The sequence below is a fragment of the Aquarana catesbeiana genome, linkage group LG13 (assembly GCF_042186555.1).
Source record: "Aquarana catesbeiana isolate 2022-GZ linkage group LG13, ASM4218655v1, whole genome shotgun sequence".
NCBI lineage: Eukaryota > Metazoa > Chordata > Amphibia > Anura > Ranidae > Aquarana > Aquarana catesbeiana.
The window spans coordinates 4,210,384-4,233,579 of record NC_133336.1 but is presented as its reverse complement, the minus strand read 5'-3'; the positions used below and the strand labels follow the sequence as shown (position 1 = coordinate 4,233,579).

At 47.9% G+C, this 23,196-nt stretch overlaps 1 protein-coding gene across 1 annotated transcript in view; it reads right to left on the bottom strand.

The window, feature by feature from the left end:
• Positions 1-16,228: 16,228 nt before the first annotated feature.
• Positions 16,229-23,196, bottom strand: part of CGRRF1 (cell growth regulator with ring finger domain 1) — a 16,796-nt gene continuing 9,828 nt past the window's right edge. Inside the window, exons 5-6 of the mRNA XM_073610217.1 lie at positions 21,431-21,538; positions 16,229-19,188 (exon numbers count right to left, since the gene is read on the bottom strand). Of these exons, the coding sequence (XP_073466318.1) occupies positions 18,871-19,188; positions 21,431-21,538 (426 nt within the window). The 3' untranslated portion in view covers positions 16,229-18,870. The remainder of the gene's footprint in view (positions 19,189-21,430; positions 21,539-23,196) is intronic.

The following is a 23,196-nucleotide window of genomic DNA, read 5'->3' as shown; positions in this document are numbered from 1 at the left end:
CAAGCCCACCCTATTTTGAAGCCTATTAGAGCCTCTGGTGGGGCGGCGCCCATGCGCCCACAATGGATGGGTTTCCCCAGCTGACAAGTATGGGTACCAGTACTTTTGGTCAAGCACTCGCCGAAACCGAGTGCCGATACTTTGCAGTGTGATTTGAGTCCATACAAAATGAATGGGAGCAGATTTTTTTTTTGGATCTTTTGCTTTTAAAGGTAGAGCGGTTACAACTGCCTTAAAACAAAACCAAAAAAAATCAAGACAATGTAAAAAAAATAAGTTTTGAAAAAAATAAAAAATAATAATTAAAAAAAAAAATTAAGTGCTCCTGTCCCCCCCCTTCCCCGTGCTCATGCGCAAATGGGAACGCATACGCAAGTCCCGAATGCAAATTTAGTGTATTTTTCCCAAAAAATTGTGTTTAAAAACCGCTACGCAAATACCATGTGATCTAAAAATCTGGAACAGTTGGCATTTTATTCTCCAGGGCAGTGATGGCGAACCTCGGCACCCCAGAGGTTTTGGAACTTCATTTCTCATGATGCTCAGGCACTCTGCAGTGTAGTTGAACATCATGGGAAATGTAGTTCCAAAACATCTGGAGTGCCAAGGTTCCCCATCCCTGCTCTGGGGGGGTCTCTGCTAAAAATGGGAACGCATACGCAAGCCCCACACGTAAATATGAATGGTGATCGCACCGCACATGTGAGGTATTGTCACAAACGTTAGAGCGAGAGCAATAATTCTAGCGCTAGTTCTTCTCTGTAAATCTAAACTGGTAACCTATAAAAATATATATATATATTAAAACGTCACCTATGGAGATTTTTAAGTATCTTAGTTTGTCGCCATCTCGAGAGCTTGTGTAATTTTAAAGCGTGACTTGTTTGGTATCAATTTACTCGGCATAACATCATCTTTTATATTTTACCAAAAAATTGGGTTAATATATTGTGTTTTTTTGCATTACAATTTCTTTTTCTTTTTTTTATTTGCTTTTTGTGTTTAAACTCTTTTTTTTTTTAAATACATTTTTATATAAAAAAGGACATAACATAACATTCACAAACATGTGTATCATTTCTAGAATATACATTTTATAAATGACAATTCATTAAGGCTGTTTTCACACTGGGGCGGGCGTTGACGGGAAAACGCCACTAGTTTTAGCGGCGCTATTCTGCTGCTAGCAGGGCGCTTTTAACCCCTGCTAGCATCCGAATAAAGGGTTAAATGCGCCCGAGCAGCGCCGATGCTGAGGCACTTCAGCAGCAGTGCCCATTCATTACAATGGGCAGGAGCGGTGGAGGAGCGATGTATACCAGAAAAGTCCAGATCTTCGATAAAATGTATTCATTTCCCGTGGAAGTAATTCCCGGCGTCAGTCATGGCGTTCGGTGAGATCATCCAGGTCAAATCGCGACGATTGCCCGCCGATCTGTACACATTGCACTCCCACCGCCAAATGGCAAAATTTCTAATTTCCCGCCAAGAATACCGGGGTGATGTCGCGCTGAGAATCCCATTTGTTTTGAACGGCGGCCCCGACGAACGAAGGCAACGCATTAACAGCGAATGACATTACAGAATTTGTGGTTGCGCCCAATTTTCAGGATGTTTCGGTGACTTGGCCGCATTTCAAGGTGTCCACCTGAACGCAATACACATAGGTGTGCGCAGCCTATTGCATTAGGGTGTGCACCCCAACACAGATACGTGTGTATGTGTATATATACTGCCGATGTCAGAAGAGCCGTGGACAATGTCAGTAGGGCAGAGGTAGGTGTTAATTTTTAAAATGTTATTTTTTTTAAATTATTTTTTAACATTTTTATTATTATTATTTTTAACAATTTTATTTTTCTAATTATTTTTTAACATTTTTATTATTATTATTTTTAACAATTTTATTTTTCTAATTATTTTTTAACATTTTTTTAATTATTATTTTAACAATTTTATTTTTCTAATTATTTTTTAAAAATTTTTTAATTACTATTTTTAACAATTTTATTTTTCTAATTATTTTTTAACATTTTTTTAATTATTATTTTTAACAATTTTATTTTTCTAATTATTTTTTAACATTTTTTTAATTACTATTTTTAACAATTTTATTTTTTTTAATTCGTTTTTTCCCCCAATTTTTTTTTGGAGCCCCAGTAGGGGGGGGCTTTGGTAAAACATCACGGGTCCAAACAGGGGGTATCCACAGCACACAAGGTGATTAGGGTGTGCCCAGGCACATCTGGCACACCCTGTGCGCACGCCTATGGCAATACACATCATCACGTTACACAACGCACATTAACACGCTACAAACATGTAAAGGGGCACCTTAAAAAGTGATAAAGGGTACAGAGAACTCAACGTCGCTCGGCCACATCGACCTCAAATCCCCCTTTTTTTTTTTAAATCTGACCCAAAAGAAAATATAAATTTTTAGCCGTGCGAGTGCCTTCCGTGTCACACGCGACGTCCGTATTATTGTCACATGAGGGACGACATAAATGGTTCTCGTTGAACCTTCCGAGTTGTGGGAGAGGATCGAACGAACAATATGGAGCCGAGGGGCCGGGATCCCGGGACTGGAGGGGAAAAATCCAGAGACAGCTGTCCAAAGCCGCCCCGCCATCCGCAGAGGGGGGGTGACGTCAGTGGAACAAACTGCTGGAACACAACCGCATTCCACATCTGACCTGCCCCACACTTCTCCCTTCATCACACGTTTCCACTGCAGGAAAAAAACAGATCCATCCCATTCCAGAGAGGACAGCGGAGGATCCACACCTATAAAAGGACACGCCGCCCCCAAGGGACACTAAATACCCCCCCCCCCCCCAGGAACTGGGGTGTATCTAAAGACAACAACAATGATTACCAGCTACACTATGTTTGGGTTTAGATACACTTTAACTAAGATGTGATGGCTGCATTACTTTCCTTTTTTTGGGGGGGGGGGGGGGGGGTTTATTTTAAACTCAACTCAGGACACAAAAACTTTCATTGAAAGTTTAAGTTTACCCTTTTAATAAAAAGGAAAAGGCGAAAAAACACCGGCAACCCCCCCCCATCCCCCCCCCAGGGTGTCGGACATTAGTTTAATTTCTTCTGAAAAGGTGATCTAACCTTTTAAATATATTCATCTATAGCCTCAAAAGACATTTAGTAAATACACTCTCTCTGCAACAAATGCCTTTACAAACCCAGATATTACCTTCTAAAAGTAGCCGTAACATCATCACTGGGCTGTACATAGCCTGAGTAGAGCTGTGGGAGGGGCCCGGCAGGCTCCACCCACTACAGAAAACTACAGGAGGGGGCGCAGACAAGACCAGTCACCTTGAACAAGAAGAGAGCAGAGGTGTGGGAGGGGCCCGGCAGGCTCCACCCACTACAGAAAACTACAGAAGGGGGCGGAGACAAGACCAGTCACCCTGCACAGGGAGAGAGAACAGAGCTGTGGGAGGTGACCCAGGAGGCTCCACCCACTACAGATAACTACAGGAGGGGGAGGCGGAGTCCAGTCACCTTGCACAAGAAGAGAGAGCAGAGGTGTGGGAGGGGACCCAGCAGGCTCCACCCACTACAGGCTTCCAGCCGAAACATACAAGAGGGGGCGGAGACAAGACCAGTCCCCCTGCACAAAGAGAGAGAGTAGGGCTGTGGGAGGGGCCGAACAGACCCCACCCACTCTAGGCTTCCTGCAGAAAAATACAAGAGGGGGTGGGGTGTCAGAGACAAGACCAGTCCCCCTGCACAAGGAGAGAGAGCAAAGCTTTGGGAGGGGCCAAGCAGGCTCCACCCACTACAGAAAATTACAGAAAGGGGCGTAGACAAGACCAGTCCCCCTGCACAAGGAGAGAGAGCAGAGCTGTGGGAGGAGCTCAGCAGGCTCCACCCACTACAGGCTGCATGAATAAAACTACAGGAGGGGGCGGAGACAAGACCAGTCTCCCTGCACAAGGAGAGAGAACAGAGCTGTGGGAGGGGCCCAGCAGGCTTCACCCACTAAAGAAAACTACAGGAGGGGGCGGAGACAAGACCAGTCACCCTGCACAAGAAGAGAGAGCAGAGGTGTGGGAGGTGACCCAGCAGGCTCCACCCACTACAGGCTTCCTGCAGAAACATACAAGAGGGGGCGGAGACAAGACCAGTCCCCCTGCACGAGGAGAGAGAGAGCAGGGCTGTGGGAGGGGCCCAGCAGGCTCCACCCACTAAAGAGAACTACAGGAGGGGGTGGAGACAAGACCAGGCCCCCTGCACAAGGAGAGATCGGTCTTTATTACAGGAAGCCTCACACTGGATGACTGCACAGATCTGTAAGAAATATACAAATCACACACAGGGATTATAGGAGGCGGGGCTTTTTATTTTTGGTAGAGTCCAATAGAATCCAAATGGAAATTTTCAATGTGTTTGGCTGTTAAGAGTTGTGGTGACATTATTAAGGCCTCTGAAGCATGTTTGAACTCACAGGCGGTGAGGAAGCAATGCAACGCCATTTTTGTCAACAAACGCACATTGCACGTGCTTGCAGGCGTTTGCGGCGCTTCCCCAGTTGCTTGAATTTGTAACATGTTGGGTAAACTGTAACGTTGGCGAGCAGCAAAAACACGGCTCCACCCCACATTTTTTCCGTCCCAACCGCACGTCTAAAAAAAGCCTAAGACCGCCCCCTAGGATGTGTGATGTGGGGGTTACGTCATTCTCACCTAGGCGAGGAAGAAGGAAGTGTCGCACTGCAGAACTGAAACATGAATGAACATGGCGGCATAAATGTGCCAATATCCTGCTATTGATTGGCGCCAGGAAAGGAAATTGATGGTATTTGATCCTGTTTTCCATTTGTGGGGGGGGGGGGGGGGAGCCAGGGAGAGGAAAGTTGTCTGATTGGGTGACGGTCCACTTTAAATGATCTCTTCCTCGGAACGCGTTGCAGATTTGTATTTTGTTTCTGTGATGTTTGGATATAAATGCGTTTCCTGGAGTGAAGAATATTTGAGGTCGGAGCAGAAAGCACAATCGCATTATTCTTGAAGCAGAGAGAAATATTTGAGGAATTCGTTACATTTGTAGCTCTTGAACTTCCTGCGCTGCAGACTGGGAATATTTGTAAAATAATCCCTACTTGGGCATGAGGGAGATCCCAGCGATGGATCATGTGATGCGTTAATGACTCACCGCCAACTCATTCAAAAAAAAAAAAAAATGCTGAATGGGTTTTGCTGTGTATGAGACAATGTAATGCAGAGTGGGGGATGGGGGGGATTCCAGGCTGTGTCATTCTTCATCAGGATTATGGAGACGTGTAATGGGATGTTTCAGACACTTTCTTATGTTGTGTTGCTTGGCAACAATTTCTGTATTGGATGTTTGGGTGCCCTTTAGGATAGGGCAATGCATGCATGTTTATTGTGGGGTGCTGCATGTTTAGCAAGTGATGCATCAGTGGCGGCCTGCCCATAAGGGGCGCACGGGCACCATCCCCCCTGTCCTCGCATCCAGCCCCCTAATCTACATGCAGGGCGCCGGACGCATGAATTACAATGGGGTTTTTTTTTTTTTTAAGCACCTGATTACAGCCAAAGGCTCTAATAGGCTTTAAAAAAGGGTGGACTCGAGGTGCAGAGCACTGCGCTCCAAGCCCACCCAGTTGTGTGACAATAGCGAATGAATATTCACTGTTGTAACACTGATTCTGCCTCCCAGCCAATCAGGAAACAGGTCCTGAGATCCGTTACCCGATTGACCGAAAGGAGAAGCTACCCTATTGGCCGAGGGAGGAGGAGGGAGGAGGCGCACGGCGAGGACACCGCCGTGGTGCCGAGGAGGAAACACAGGGGAAGCCGGCCGGCTGCCCGTTCCCTGGAGAGAAGCGTTGCCCGGGGTAGGTGTTGCGGGTGACTGACTGACCCCGACCGGGGGGTGATGCAGGTGACCCGACCGAAGGGGTTGCTGGCTGTGCACTGTTTGCCGCCCCGCCAAGAAAATATACCACCGGCCGCCACTGTGATGCATTAAAACAATTCTGTTGCTAAATTAAAACTGTCTCACCTGGGGTTCCTCCAGAGAGTTTTAGTCAGGATGAGCCGAACACATCAAGTTCAAATGCTGAATCCTAACCCCATAGAAGACCAACCGTCAAATTTGTTTTCACCATTTTTAGGGTTAAAAACAAAGGGACTGGTTTAAAAAAAAAAAGGTGGTAAGTGTGGTCGGCTATGGTGGGCCATCTTGGTGGTGAGCGTAAACCACAATGGTGGACCACCTTAGTGTTAAGCGTGATCCGCAATGGTAGATAATCTTGGTGGCAAGTGTGGTCCTCAATGGTGGATCATCTTGATGGTAAGTGTGGTCCTCAATGGTGGATCATCTTGATGGTAAGTGTGGTCCTCAATGATGGAACTTCTTGGTGGTAAGTGTGGTCCACAATGGTGGATCATCTTGATGGGAAGTGTGGTCCCCAATGGTGGATCATCTTGGTGGTGAGCAGAAACTACAATGATGGATCATCTTGGTGGTAAGTGTGGTCCTCAATGATGGATCTTCTTGGTGGTAAGTGTGGTCCACAATGGTGGATCATCTTGATGGGAAGTGTGGTCCCCAATGGTGGATCATCTTGGTGGTGAGTGGAAACTACAATGATGGATCATCTTGGTGGTAAGTGTGGTCCGTAATGGTGGATCATCTTGGTGGTAAGTGTGGTTTGCTATGGTGGGCCATATTGGTGGTAAACATGGTCCGCTATGGTTAGTCGGGATTACCGAACACCACTGAGTTTGGTTTAAAGAGATTCAGCTGAATATATATCAAATGTCTGAATGCTGAATCCTAACCCCATTAAAGTCAATGGGAGCCAAATCTGTCAAATCAGTTTTCACCATTTTTAGAGCTAAAAACCAAGGGACTGGTAAGAAAAAAAAGGTGCAGAGTTGCTCTCCTCTCCCAAGGCATGCCAGGCAACATGCCCGCAACATGGGGGGTATGTTGATGTGGTTGTGGGGGGAAGAGTTATTGAAATCTGGAAGCACCCTTTAAGATAAGGTGGACTCATCTTGGTGGCAAATATGGTCCACAATGGTGGACCATCTTAGTGTCAAGTCTGGTCCGCAATGGTGGATCATCTTGGTGGTGAATGGGAACCACAATGATGGATAACCTTGGTGGTAATTGTTATCTACAATACAAAAAGGTCATTGCCCCCACCTATAACTGGTCTTCACAGCAAGGAGCACTGGAAGGGCAAACGCATGTAAAATAAAACCAAAGAATTTCCAAGCTCAACTTACCAACCAGCCTGCGACCAACCGAATTAACCTGCCTAACAGTTTGCGTTAAAAACAGGGGTTTAGTTGCACACATTTGCAAATACATGCATAAGCTGCAGGCCATGGCAAGGCACCCTGTATCCTGCAGGCCCTAACTCTAACTTTGAAGAGTCTCCACAGTGGGAGCACATGTATACAACTTAACCCCTGTTTTTAACGCAAACTGTTAGGCAGGTTAATTCGGTTGGTCGCAGGCTGGTTTGTAAGTTGAGCTTGGAAATTCTTTGGTTTTATTTTACATGGTAATTGTGGTCTGCAATGGTGGATCATCTTGGTGGTAAGCGTGGTCTACAACGGTGGACCATCTTAGTGTTGAGCATGGTTCGCAATGGTAGATCATCTTGGTGGTAAGTGTGGTCCATCTTGGTGGTCAGCGTAAACCGCAATGACGGATCATCTTATTGGTGAACATGGTCCACAATAGTGGAACATCTTAGTGTTAAGTCTGGTCTGCAATGGTGGATCAGCTTGGTGGTAAGCCTGGTCCACAGTGGTGAGCAATCTTGGTGGTGAGCGTGAACTGCAATGGTGGACCATCTTGGTGATGAGCGTGAACCTCAATGGTGAGCAATCTTGATGGTTAGCGTGAACCTCAATGGTGGGCCATCTTGCTGGGGAACGTGAACCTCAATGGTGGGCCATCTAGGTGCTGAGCGTAGTCTGTAATGGTGAATCATCTTGGTGGTGAGCGTGGTCCGCAATGGTGAATCATCGGCCTCCGTTAGTAGAAGATGTGCCATGGACAGCCATGCGACGGTGGACTAAGCAGTGAATTGGTGGGGGTGGGGTAGGGTAAACCTGCCCATAACTTGACTGCTTGCCAATGTTATTAATAGGAAAGAGATAAGGCTGGTATTTTTTCCCAGGGAAGGTGTCCACCCTGGAGCTGGGAGGGAGGACTTGCGGGAGGGACTGTATTTGGCCAGGGAAGGGCTTTATTATTAGAGATCATTTAGAAGTTGGGGCCACTTCAGAGAGATTTAGGTCTTTCAGTTCTCAGCCCCAAAGTCTACCAGTGCTGACATTTTGGCACCGAGAACCGACACACCGGCAGTGTATGGTCTACCCACATGGTAGCTGAAAAAAATTGTACATACTCACAGAGACCAAAGCCCCTCCAGTGTGCAGAGGCCTCGGAGGAAGGCAAAGAGTTACTGAAGGCTGAAGGAATGCTGTGTGTAATCTGAAGCTGGCTTCAGCTGGGAACTCTTCATTGTTACCTTCCCTTTCTCTGCCTGCCTGTGTGCCGGTCCATGAATGAAAGCTTTATGTACTATTTACTGATTCTTCCCAACGCCACAATCACACATTTCTACAACCGCACACAGACGCCACATGCGCCTCCGTCTGATCCAAACCTTTTATTACTTATATACTTCAAATCAGATCCGATGGAAGATAGAAACGATTTAATCTGGTTAGGGCTTTAAAAATTTAAAAAAATCCAAAAATGTAGGTGTAAAATACAGCTAGTATAAGTACCTGAGCCTTTATATTAGTGATCTGTAATTCCAAGAAAAGTGGGGCATTGCGCAGTGCTGTTACTCTAACGCAGCGTGTTGACCTCATTGGTGTGGTGAGGCTTTTGCACTGTCCAATTAAAAGATTTACGGAAGGTCAGTGACCAAAATGTGCTGCTTTACTGCAATGGAAGAAAGTCTGGTCACTGACTGGCTGTGCTGTCTGGCAGGGGTGTCTGAAGAATAGGAGAGCATTTACAAAACTCTTGGCTAGTAAGGCAATTTATATACGGTATGTATAATTAAACACATTTCCACACTGACCATCAAGATGATCCTCCATTGCAATCCATACTTACCATCAACATGATCTGCCAGTACAGTCCACACTCACCACCAAGATCATCCAGCATCGCAGTGCATGATTACTACCAAGATGATCCTCCACTGCAATCCACACTCACCACCAAGATCATCCAGTATCGCAATGCATGATCCCTACCAAGATGAACTGTAGTCCATGCTTGCCACCAACATGATCCTCCATTGCAGTCCACACCCACCACTAAGATTCCTTCATTGCAGTCTATGCACACCACCAAGATGATCCTCCATTACAGTCCACGCTAACTACCAAGGTGATCCTCCATTACAGTCCACACTCACCATCAAGATGAACGTTTGTTCCAGTCCACTCTCACCACCAAGATCATCCAGCAGTGCAGTCCACACTCACCACTAAGATGATCCTCTATCGCAGTCCATGGTCACCACCAAGATGATCCTCCATTGCAGTCCAGGGTCACCACCAAGATGATCCTCCATTGCAGTCCACGGTCACCACCAAGATGATCCTCCATCGCAGTCCACACTCACTACCAAGATGATCCTCCATCGCAGTCCATGCTCACCACAAAGATTTCTCTATTACAGTCCATGCTCACCACCAAGATGATCCTCTATCGCAGTCCACTATCACTACTAAAACGACCCTCCAATGCAGTCCACACTCACTACCAAGGTGATCCTCCATTGCAGTCCAAGGTTACCACCAAGATGATCCTCCATCGCAGTCCACACTCACTACCAAGATGATCCTCCATTGCAGTCCACATTCACCACCAAAATTATCCTCCATTGCAGTCCACACCCACCACTAAGATTCCTTCATTGCAGTCTATGCACACCACCAAGATGATCCTCCATTGCAGTCCAAGCTCACCACCAAGATGATCCTCCATTACAGTCCACGCGCTCACTACCAAGCTGATCATCCATTGCAATCCACACTCACCACCAAGATGATCCTCCATGGCAATCCACACTCACCATCAAGAACGTTCGTTGCAGTCCACTCTCACCACCAAGATCATCCAGCAGTGCAGTCCACACTCACCACTAAGATGATCTTCTATCGCAGTCCATGGTCACCACCAAGATGATCCTCCATTGCAGTCCACACTCACTACCAAGATGATCCTCCATCGCAGTCCACGGTCACCACTAAGATTCCTTCATTGCAGTCTATGCACACCACCAAGATGATCCTCCATTACAGTCCACGCTAACTACCAAGGTGATCATCCATTGCAATCCACACTCACCATCAAGATGAACGTTTGTTCCAGTCCACTCTCACCACCAAGATCATCCAGCAGTGCAGTCCACACTCACCACTAAGATGATCCTCTATCGCAGTCCATGGTCACCACCAAGATGATCCTCCATTGCAGTCCAGGGTCACCACCAAGATGATCCTCCATTGCAGTCCACGGTCACCACCAAGATGATCCTCCATCGCAGTCCACACTCACTACCAAGATGATCCTCCATCGCAGTCCATGCTCACCACAAAGATTTCTCTATTACAGTCCATGCTCACCACCAAGATGATCCTCTATCGCAGTCCACTATCACTACTAAAACGACCCTCCAATGCAGTCCACACTCACTACCAAGGTGATCCTCCATTGCAGTCCAAGGTTACCACCAAGATGATCCTCCATCGCAGTCCACACTCACTACCAAGATGATCCTCCATTGCAGTCCACATTCACCACCAAAATTATCCTCCATTGCAGTCCACACCCACCACTAAGATTCCTTCATTGCAGTCTATGCACATCACCAAGATGATCCTCCATTGCAGTCCAAGCTCACCACCAAGATGATCCTCCATTACAGTCCACGCGCTCACTACCAAGCTGATCATCCATTGCAATCCACACTCACCACCAAGATGATCCTCCATGGCAATCCACACTCACCATCAAGAACGTTCGTTGCAGTCCACTCTCACCACCAAGATCATCCAGCAGTGCAGTCCACACTCACCACTAAGATGATCTTCTATCGCAGTCCATGGTCACCACCAAGATGATCCTCCATTGCAGTCCACACTCACTACCAAGATGATCCTCCATCGCAGTCCACGGTCACCACCAAGATGATCCTCCATCACAGTCCACGGTCACCACCAAGATGATCCTCCATTGCAGTCCATGGTCACCACCAAGATGATCCTCCATCGCAGTCCACACTCACTACCAAGATGATCCTTCATCGCAGTCCATGGTCACCACAAAGATTTCTCTATTACAGTCCATGCTCACCACCAAGATGATCCTCCATCGCAGTCCATGGTCACCACAAAGATTTCTCTATTACAGTCCATGCTCACCACCAAGATGATCCTCTATCGCAGTCCACTATCACTACTAAAACGACCCTCCATTGCAGTCCACACTCACTACCAAGGTGATCCTCCATCGCAGTCCAAGGTCACCACCAAGATGATGATCCTCCATCGCAGTCCACACTCACTACCAAGGTGATCCTCCATCGCAGTCCACACTCACTACCAAGATGATCCTTCATCGCAGTCCATGGTCACCACAAAGATTTCTCTATTACAGTCCATGCTCACCACCAAGATGATCCTCCATCGCAGTCCATGGTCACCACAAAGATTTCTCTATTACAGTCCATGCTCACCACCAAGATGATCCTCTATCGCAGTCCACTATCACTACTAAAACGACCCTCCATTGCAGTCCACACTCACTACCAAGGTGATCCTCCATCGCAGTCCAAGGTCACCACCAAGATGATGATCCTCCATCGCAGTCCACACTCACTACCAAGATGATCCTCCATGATCCTCCATCGCAGTCCACGGTCACCACCAAGATTTCTCCATCGCAGTCAATGCTCACCACCAAAATGATTCTCCATGGCAGTTCATGCTCAACACCAAGATCATCCAGCATCACAGTCCACACTCACCATCAAGATGATCCTCGATTGCAGTCCATGCTCACCACTAACCAGTCTTGTTTTTGCCACCTGCATTATCATTGAACCCACATCTCCAGCCATGTAATCAAAGGGGAAGGGTGGTGGTGAAATCACTGAACAAATATCTGCCCAGGGCCATAGATCCACATTTAGCCAGTGATGTCACCACATCCCCTCCCCCTATACAACCATGTCATTTTGTATGAGTGCTGTTCAGCACAGCTCCAAGAGGTGGGTCCATGGCAGTCCGGGCTCACAGGATGATGGTAGAATGAAGCTGGTGGTCATTTAACACAGGAGACTGCTGACATCTAGTGGCCAAATGTATTTACTGCAGGGGACAGCTCCAGAATCAAGGTGAGTATTATTTCTCTTAAAGGGCATCTGTTATCAAAATAAAAAATTCTATATTAATTTATTGTTTTTTCCAATGATTTTCAGCCCCCTCCTATGACTCAGGAAGTTTGTGAAGACACCACAAATTTCCGCCATGGAATTCTGTGACCCAGGGTCACTATGCCCTGTGAGTAGGCACTGCTGTCTCACACATTTCACACAGCCCGCCTTATGAGGGGAGGGGTTTCAGGAAGCGGAGTCAGTACAGGAAACAAGGTACCATGGGATATGTAGTCCTTAGAAATAGAGCATGTTGGGAATTCAGGAAGTTGTGGAAAGAGACGGCCAGCAGACAGGCAGAGCTCACAGCATAAAAGGAGATTTTTCCGAACATCTTATATTGGATTGTCAATAAAAACTATTCTTTGTATTGTTATTACAACGCCGATATTTTATGATGTGATCCTCTAAATTTGACTGCTATAATAATTTTTATTTTTCTATTATTTCTTTTTTTTATCATCATTTTTATTTTCCCGGAGCTCTGCTGGGTGACCATACTCTCCGATCACCCCCTCCCGGTATCTCACTTTTCCATCGGAGTCTCTGCTGGGAGTGGGCAGTAATGGGATGAAGACGGCCTTTTGTTTTCCTATCATACAGATGTCCCATGAGTTGGGCTGGTGGTGTTTCGCTGTGCAATGACTTCCATAATTAGCATAGCAATGAATGAATACATTGAAGGTTCATCCCTCCCGGCTGCCCCCCCAGTGACAATACAGCATTCTTCACACTCCCCCTAATGGAAAAGTAGAAAACTGCAGCACTGACGTAATGCAACAGCTTATAGTACTGTAGATGTCTAGCATTTCCTTTGCTAAAGCACCGCGTATCATCATCATACATTTCATCAATAAAATCCTTGTTCTTACATGTGACATCTCAGTGTTACTGATCTCCTGCAGTTTTTTTTGCAGCCACCTCCTGTCTACATGCACTCCACCGAGGACTGTATGGCATTTTTTCCAGGGCGGGTCACCCGATCATGAAAACATTGGAAAGTGCCTGTAAAGGATCAGCTGAAATGGACGCTTTGGCTATTCACTGAAAGCCCACGTGATGGGGTGACACACAGAGTGATAGATTTCAGTATAGTATGTACTCAATACTTGGTCGGGGCTCCTTTGGCATGAATTACGGCATCAATGCGGCGTGGCATGGAGGAGATCAGCCCGTGGCACTGCTGAGGTGTTATGGAAGCCCAGGTTGCTTTGATAGCAGCCTTCAGCTCGTCTGCATTGTTGGGTCTGGTGTCTCTCATCTTCCTCCTGAGAATCCCCCACAGATTCTCTATGGGGTTGTTTAGGTCAGGCCAGTTTGCTGGCCAATCAAGCGCAGTGTTCCCATGATCATGTGACCAGGTATTGGCAGTTTTGGCAGTGTGGGAGGTGTCAAGTCCTGCTGGAAAATGAAATCAGCATCTCCATAAAGCTGGTCAGCAGAGGGAAGCCTGAAGAGCTCTAGAATTTCCTGGTAGAGGGCTGCGCTGACTTTGGACTTCGATAAAACACAGGAGGACCAACACCAGCAGATGACACGACTCCCCAAATCATCACTGATTGGAAACTTCACACTGAACCTCATGCAACTTGGATTCTGTGCCTCTCCACTCCTCCTCCAGACACCGGGACAGCGATTTCCAAATCCAATGCTAAATATTTCACAGTCAGTGATGATTTGGGGAGCCGGGTCATCTGCTGGTGTTGGTCCTCCTGTGTTTTATCAAGTCCAAAGTCAGCACAGCCCTCTACCAGGAGATTCCAGAGCACTTCATGCTTCCCTTTGCTGACCAGCTTCATGGAGATGCGGATCTCATTTTCCAGCAGGACTTGGCACCTCCCACACTGCCAAAACTACCAATACCTGGTCACATGATCATGTGATCACTGCTTGATTGGCTAGCAAACTCGCCTGACCTAAACCCCATAGAGAATCTGTGGGGGATTGTCAAGAGGAAGATGGGAGACACCAGACCCAACAATGCCGATGAGCTGAAGGCTGCTATCAAAGCAACCTGGGCTTCCATACCACTTCAGCAGTGCCACGGCTGATCTCCTCCATGCCACGCCGCATTGATGCCGTAATTCATGCAAAAGGAGCCCCGACCAAGTATTGCGTGCATCCTATACTGTACATGGACAGGCTTCTCACTAAGACAACATTTCTGGATTAAATATCCTTTTTTTTTAATTGGTCTTATGTAATATTCTCATTTTCTGAGATACTGAATTTTGGGGTGTCACTCGCTGTGAGCCACAATCATCAAAATGAAAAGAAAGAAATGCTTGAAATCTATCACTCTGTGTGTAACACATCTATATAAAATATACGAGTTTCACTTTTTGAATTGAATTACTAAAAACTTTTTTGATGATCTTCTAATTTTATGAGATGCCCCTGTATATAACAAGACCCTTACATAAAAAATGATTAAAGATGATCCCCCAGCGCCCCTTCCTTCCCCTAAAGGAGAAAAAAAAGCTGTGCTCAATGCCCAGAATACTGACTGTAGTCCGCGGTCACATGATGTTGCGGATCTGGAGGATTGGCCATTCCTAGACAGGCTGTATTTGTATGCAGACCGCCTATATGTGGTGCTGAACCTTCAAGATTGAAAGAACTGAAATCCAATGAATGAAAAGTGCTGAGAATGGAGGAGGAGCCAGTGCAAGACAGACTGAGATTTTATAGATTTTGCAAAAAAGTGTCTGTAGAACGGGGTGCCGGAGGGATAGGGGGGTATAGTATCAGGAAACCTCTCTGTTGATTAGGTTCCTAATAACCCAGAATGCTCGGCTTGTACTGACAGGAAGGAACAGTAAAGAATCGTCACTGAGCAGCACTACCAGGCAGGAACGGGAGGTTGCATATTCAGGAAAGGGAGGCTGCATATTCAGGAACAGGAGGCTGCATATTAAGGAAGTAGAAGCTGCATATTCAGGAACGGGAGGTTGCATATTCAGGAAGCAGAAAAAGCAGAAGCTGCATATTCAAGAAGCAGAGGCTGCACACTCAGGAAGCAGAGGCTGCACACTCAGGAAGCAGAGGCTGCACACTCAGGAAGCAGAAAAAGCAGAGGCTGCACACTCAGGAAGCAGAAACAGCAGAGGCTGCACACTCAGGAAGCAGAGGCTACACATTCAAGAAGCAGAAAAATCAGAGGCTGCATATTCAAGAAGCAGAGGCTGCACGCTCAGGAAGCAGAAGCTGCATGCTCAGGAAGCGGAGGCTGCGCGCTCAGGAAGTGGAGGCTGCGTGCTCAGGAAGCAGAAGCTGCATGCTCAGGAAGCGGAGGCTGCACACTCAGGAACGGGAGGCTGCACACTCAGGAACGGGAGGCTGCACACTCAGGAAGCAGAAAAAGCAGAGGCTGCACACTCAGGAAGCAGAGGCTACACATTCAAGAAGCAGAAAACTCAGAGGCTGCTTACTCAGGAAGCAGAAAAAGCAGAAGCTGCATATTCAAGAAGCAGAGGCCGCACGCTCAGGAAGCAGAAGCTGCGTGCTCAGGAAGCGGAGGCTGCGCGCTCAGGAAGCGGAGGCTGCGCGCTCAGGAAGCAGAAGCTGCGTGCTCAGGAAGCGGAGGCTGCACGCTCAGGAAGCGGAGGCTGCACGCTCAGGAAGCAGAAGCTGCACGCTCAGGAAGCAGAAGCTGCGCGCTCAGGAAGCGGAGGCTGCATATGTAATTAGAAAAGATGGCTGCTACTTATATTCCTAAATCTTAAAATAAAACACACAGACAGAAGATTTTCTTCATATGTAACTTGTTGATAAAATGAATTCCAATGGACCGTATTCAATTCACATTCAAATCTTAAAACAAACAAAAAAAACTTTAGAGAGAAAACCTTTAAATATAATATTTTTTTGATTTACTGTGATATATAAGATTGTCAGTTGGAGGCGGAGCTCCATCCTCGGGCATTGGAGAATATTGGGATTATGTGGAAGTGCCCAAAATACACCAACTATGGACACAATCCTTTGTAAGACATTAAAGGTGTCCGAACCCCCGAAGAGGGAGGGGAGCCAAGGGAAGTCATTGGGACTTTAAATGTGCCGCTGAGAAATCACAGAAAAAATAAAGCGGCAGTTTTTTTTATTCTCTCCATGCTTAAAATTAGACAAATAAAATCTGGCATAAAAGTAACAAATAACTTGCGTGGTATCTGGGTTCGGGAATGTGTGAAGTCCGGGGTGGGGGAGCGTTTATAAAAACGGACCCCCAATGTCACAACCTTATATTTTTTTTGGCTACAAAGACAAACCTTCATGTTTAAAATTAAATAAAATTTGTAGCCAAAACCGACCAATTATCACCAAGGTGACCGATCAGTTCCAAACCATAGCTCTCCGGGCGCTTTCCATGTGACCCCCGGCTGCGGGTGCCAGTATGGGATGGGGTGAGTGCAGTGCAGACCGGGGTTGGTCAGGTGGGGGGTTGGGCGGGATGGGGGGGTGTGTTTTGAGTTTGTTCATCTTTCGGATTTTGTGAGGAAGTGAACTAACCCTTTAGGCTCCATTCACACTTATGTGGCTATGGACACTAAATTCGCATGACAAGTCGCACCCCCTGTTTTTTCAATGCCAACTGTTCAAATATGTGCGAATTGAAGTTGCAGCAACTTTAAAAAGATTCCTGCATTACTTTGGTCCGACTTTCATGCCACCTGAGTGCCATAGACTGCAATGTAAACCCTCAAAAGTCCCATAAAAGTCACACCTGAATGTAATACGTGTGACAGTTGTCCATTATCATTGGTCAAAGTCGCATCCAGGTCGCACCTACCCAAAGTTGCGCTCCAAAGCCACACGAGATTGGAGTTGTACAAGTGTGAATGGAGCCTTAGTGAACACTTCATTCCAATTATCAGCTTTTAAAACACCAGCCGGGTCATCAGGCTCCTTTCACAGTGAACTGCTGCACTCCTCCTGCCACACGGGTGAAGCGCAATGTACCCGCGGTTTTCATGATTGTTAGCTGCGCTTTGCAGAAGACTTCATCAATGTCCCCAGGTGCACTTTCTGGAAGCACAACAAAACCTCAGGACATAATAGAAGTCTATGGCACCGGCACTGTGGGAGAAGTGCACCGGATCGCTGTGAAAGGGGCCTTAAGGAGGCTCAGCGGTCAGCAATCTGGTGTGTCAGCGCCGGTATCCTGGGCTCCCACCAGAGACAATTGTGGAGCCTTTATACTCTCCTTGTGTGTGTGCGGTTCCTGCAACTTCACCGGCTTCTCACATTCCTATAACATACCAGTGAATAACTACCCCCCTTACCATACTGGTGAATAACTACCCCCCTTACCATACTGGTGAATAACTACCCCCCTTACCATACTGGTGAATAACTGACCCCTCTCGCCATACCGGTGGGAAACTGACCCCTCTCGCCATACCGGTGGGAAACTGACCCCTCTCGCCATACCGGTGGGAAACTCACCCCCCTCACCATATCGGTGGGAAACTGACCCCCCTCGCCATACCGGTGGGAAACTGACCCCCCTCACCATACCGAAGGGAAACTGACCCCCCTCACCATACCGAAGGGAAACTGATCCCCCTCACCATACCGAAGGGAAACTGACCCCCCTCACCATACCGAAGGGAAACTGACCCCCCTCACCATACCGAAGGGAAACTGACCCCCCTCACCATACCGAAGGGAAACTGATCCCCCTCACCATACCGAAGGGAAACTGACCCCCCTCACCATACCGAAGGGAAACTGACCCCCCTCACCATACCGAAGGGAAACTGACCCCCCTCGCCATACCGAAGGGAAACTGACCCCCCTCGCCATACCGGTGGGAAACTGACCCCCCTCGCCATACCGGTGGGAAACTGACCCCCCTCGCCATACCGGTGGGAAACTGACCCCCCTCGCCATACCGATGGGAAACTGACCCCCCTCGCCATACCGGTGGGAAACTGACCCCCCTCGCCATACCGGTGGGAAACTGACCCCCCTCGCCATACCGGTGGGAAACTGACCCCCCTCGCCATACCGGTGGGAAACTGACCCCCCTCGCCATACCGGTGGGAAACTGACCCCCCTCGCCATACCGGTGGGAAACTGACCCCTCTCGCCATACCGGTGGGAAACTGACCCCCCTCGCCATACCGGTGGGAAACTGACCCCCCTCACCATACCGGTGGGAAACTGACCCCTCTCGCCATACCGGTGGGAAACTGACCCCTCTCGCCATACCGGTGGGAAACTGACCCCTCTCGCCATACCGGTGGGAAACTGATCCCCCTTACCATATTGGTGGGAAACTGACCCCCCATACCAAACCGCGGCAGTCTGATTATGAGGGTGGGCACGGTGTTAGGGACAGGTATGCTGGGACTGGGTACGGTTGGGTGTTCCAGGCTCGGTGGTCCTCACCCGGTTGGCGGTGTTCCGCTGCGCAGCGGGAAGGTTTCTTGTACAAACTGGCGGCATATGGGGCAGTGCTGGAAGCGGGTCAGGCAGCCGTCACACAGGCAGACATGGCGGCAGGGGAGGAGGACCCAGTTCACCGTGTCATTCTGACAGACAACGCAGTCCTTGCCCCTGCCATCCTGCGCCCCCTCGCCCTCCTCCTCCTCCTCTTCCTCCTCGGTCAGCCCCAACCTCTGCAGGAGCTCCATATCCCTGGCACAGTCCCGGCTCTCCTCGGCACACTCCGGCGTCGGCTCGCTGGTAGACATATAAAGTTGCTGGAATGGACAACAAACAGAACTTTTTATCACACAGAATACCAACACAGTGCAAGTAAACAACATACAGAGTCACAAACCCAACTGAATACCGTGCCAAAGGATTTCTAATTCAGTGCGGCCAGCCTTGTGATCCAGACACGCCTAACAGACACCACAGCCAGATCCTACACCTCTCCGCTCACTGCGCTGCGTCCAGGACCCGCCTACAACTGGACAGCAGCAGACTGGTGAGGTCATCACTCTGACATCACATGTGCATGTAATGCAGCAGTCTGATTGGCTCCTAGTGCTGACCCTCCCCGTCTGAGATTGCATGCTGTTTTATAGATAATTACAGGGGGGGGGGCGATGTGCAGAGTAACCAATCAGCTTCTAAGTTCAGCTTGTGCAGTTAAGCTTTGACCTTGACCCCCCGTTCACATCGGGTCGATTTGACATGCCAAATTGCATGCCGGCAACGGCGCCGTCCGAATCCTGCGTGACTTTTGGCGGATTTGGGGGGGGCGATTTCAATAGACATCTGTGCATGAACCCGCACAGATGTGTCTCAAATCACCCCCCCCCCCCCCGAAGTCGCACTGAAATGCCGGTTTGAAATTGTGCGAGTTCAGCTGAACCCGCATTCAGTGTGAACCCAGGCTGAAAGGAAGAAGCTGATTGGCTGCTATGCACAGCTGCTCCAGTTTAAGGCCCCTTTCACACTTGTGCGACTTGTCCTGCAAATTTGGGACTGCAAAGTCGCACGACAAGTCGTCCCCCCACCCCCCCCATGATACCCAATGAGTACCGTTCATATTTGTGCGACTTCAAAAGTATTCCCTGCACTAAATTTGGTCCGACTTTGATGCGATTTGAGGTCCACAGACCTCATGTTTACACAGCCATTGCTTAAAGTCGCTTAAAAAAATGCACCAAAAAAATTGCGGCCAAAATTGCGCAATTGTGAAAGGGTTCTTAGAAAATTCCCCTCAAGGTTTTCCTTCCAAAACAGCCACAGGTACATCAAAACAAAAAGGGCAGGTAAGCCTTACAGTCCGTGTTGCCACAGTCGGAGTAGAAAGTCTATTCCCTGCCAGCATGAAGCAGAGAAGAACTTTTGCTCTCTGCTTGGAAGCAGTGGTCTCTCTCCAGAGGTCCAACATGTCCCCTTGCTGTATCCCAGCCAGAGCTCCCCGATCATCAGGGAGGATGCGCTTTACTTATTGCAAGGGGGCATGTCAGACCTCTGCTGAGAGATGTTTGCTTCCACACAGAGGACTCTTGCTCTCTTGTGGGGGAAGCAGTGGTCTCCATGCAGAGGTTCTAACATGCCCCCTTGCTGAATCCCAGTCGTAGCTCCCCAAACAGCAGGGAGCATGCACTTTAATTATTAGAAAGGGAAATGTTAGACCTCTGCTGAGAGAAAACTGAAAACTGCTTCCACACAGAGAGCAAGAGTCCTATTCTGTGTGGAAGCAGTTTTCAGTTTTCTCTCAGCAGAGGTCTAACATTTCCCTTTCTAATAATTAAAGTGCATACTCCCTGCTGTTTGGGGAGCTACGACTGGGATTCAGCAAGGGGGCATGTTAGAACCTCTGCATGGAGACCACTGCTTCCTCCACAGAGAACAAGAGTCCTATTCTGTGTGGAAGCAATGATCTCTCAGCAGAGGTCTGACATGCCCCCTTGCAATAAGTAAAGCGCATCCTGCCTCCCTAATGATTGGGGAGCTCTGGCTGGGATACAGCAAGGGGTCATGTTGGTTTCTCTGCAGAGGTCTGACATGTCCCCTTGCTGAGTCCCAGCCAGAGCTCCCCAATCAGTAGGGAGCATGAACTTTGCTTACTTGAAAAAGGGGCATATCAGATCTCTGCTGAGAGACCACTGCTTCCACACAGAAAATGACTCTTGCTCTCTGTGGGGAAGCAGTGGTCTCTCTGCAGAGGCCCAATATGCCTCCTTGATGAGTCCCAACCAGAGCTCCCCAAGACAGCAGGGAATGTGCACTTTGATTATTGGAAGGGGGAATGTCAGACCTCTGCTGAGAGACCACTGCTTCCACACAGAGTACAAGGGTGGCTTTGTCCATTCTACTCAGACTGCTTCTGAAGAACATGACCTGGAAGACCTGGCAGTCCTTTTGGTTTTGATGCACCTGGGATCCGGCTCCGGCGCGGTCGGCTCGCTGCGGTACGTTGTGCGTTTCACAAGTTGGAACACGGCAAGAAAGGATCCGGCTTTTCCCGGAAAGCATTTTTACCTTGAGGTCATAGAACTGTCCCTGAGCGGTGAGCAGATACTGATTGAGGATCCTGCAGGGGAGGCTGTAACTTCTGTCCGGAACATGGAGGACACTCAGCATGGAGACCTGGAAGAGGCAGACAGGGGGTCACATGGGGGGAGGGGAGGGGGGGGGCACAACGCAGGGCTGACTGTTTACTCACGTCCGCAATAAATAAAAAAGGACTTTTAACCCTTTCACTGCCAGAGACATTTTTGTGGGGTTTTTTTTGCACAATTAAAAAAAAAATATATATATATATATTTTAGGCCTGAAGATTAATTAAAACCTGATATACTTTCTGGAAGAAGAGACCCTGGAGAATAAAATATCGGTAGCTCCAATTTTTTTAAAATATACTTATCTTATTATTGCGCAAGGTTTATAAAATGCAAAATTTCTCACACAAAAAAAAAAAATACACTAAAGTTAATTTTAGGGCACATAAACGCAAAAGATTACCCATTTTTTTTTTTTGTAAAATATAAAAGATGAGGATACGCCGAGTAAGTAGATACCAAACATGTCAAGGATTATAATCTTGTGAGCCCACAAAACAGCAATAAACGTCTATACCCTATATTTTCCATAGGTGACATGCGTGTTTATGCTGGTACATGCATGCATGTAGATGGGGTTGAGGGGGGCCCCCAAAAATTTTTTTGGGGGTTAAGTGCTTGGGTAAAACTATTTTTTCTTTTTTTTTTCTATCACATAAGGGACAACAAACCCCCCTATTTGATGATTTTTTTTGGGGGGACAGATTCTCTTTGGTGAGACATCAGGGCAGTAATGTCTCACCTGTCCTCCAAAGAAGCTAATGGAGCACAGATCGAGCTTCATTATCTTCTTCCACCCCCCCCCCCCCTCCCCCATACTGGCTGGGGAATGTGACACCAGGACCAAGAAGTGATGTTTTGCAGGTCATTACCAAAAAGAGATCATCACAGAGCCCAGGAAACACGGTGGGGGTTAACATGACGGGTGGGGGCTCGTGCAGCAGGGGGACATCCCCCCCCCACAAACAGGGGTGTGTGGAAGTGATCTCATGACTATTGCCAGTTGCTAAAAGTTTAAATCTGCTCCAGGAGCTTCAAAGTCTTCCAGTCCGATCTCTTTAGAAATCAATCTCAGCCCGAGTAGAAAAGCCTGTCCCCTGCCTGCGGAGAAGGTAGCAGTTGGTCGGGCACGCCCCCCCTGCCCTGCTCAGTCCCAGCTAGAGCCCTCCAATCAGAAGGGAGTGTGAGCTTTACTGGATGCAGAGCCATCTGTTTGACTCAGCTACAGGTGTGTTGGACCTCTGCAGAGAGACCACTGCTTCCACACAGAGACCCGGATTCCGGTTCTCGGATTCAATTCGGATACCCGGGCTTGGCGTCAGAAAAAGGAAATTTATCTTTGGTGATTGACGGCTCTTCTGATCTACCGCCTGGCACTAAATCTAAACCGACCGGGCTTGGGACAGCGCCTGTCATGTGACCACTTCAGAGGCTCATCCTTTGGCAGAGATCATGTGACCCGTCGTCTAGGCTGCGGATGACATGATAGGTACTGAAGGGAGACTGGAGCAGCGGTTTCTCCAGGAAAGGTATTTCAGGCCTCCCATTGGCTCCTTACTGTCCCAGCAGTGCAGCTTTCTGTTCAGATCCATGAAGTGGTTAATAATAATGTTGTTGGGGGGGGGGGGAGGGGGCTCCTCAGAGTTCCTGATATGTGATCCTCAGAAGATCAGCGTGGAATTTGGC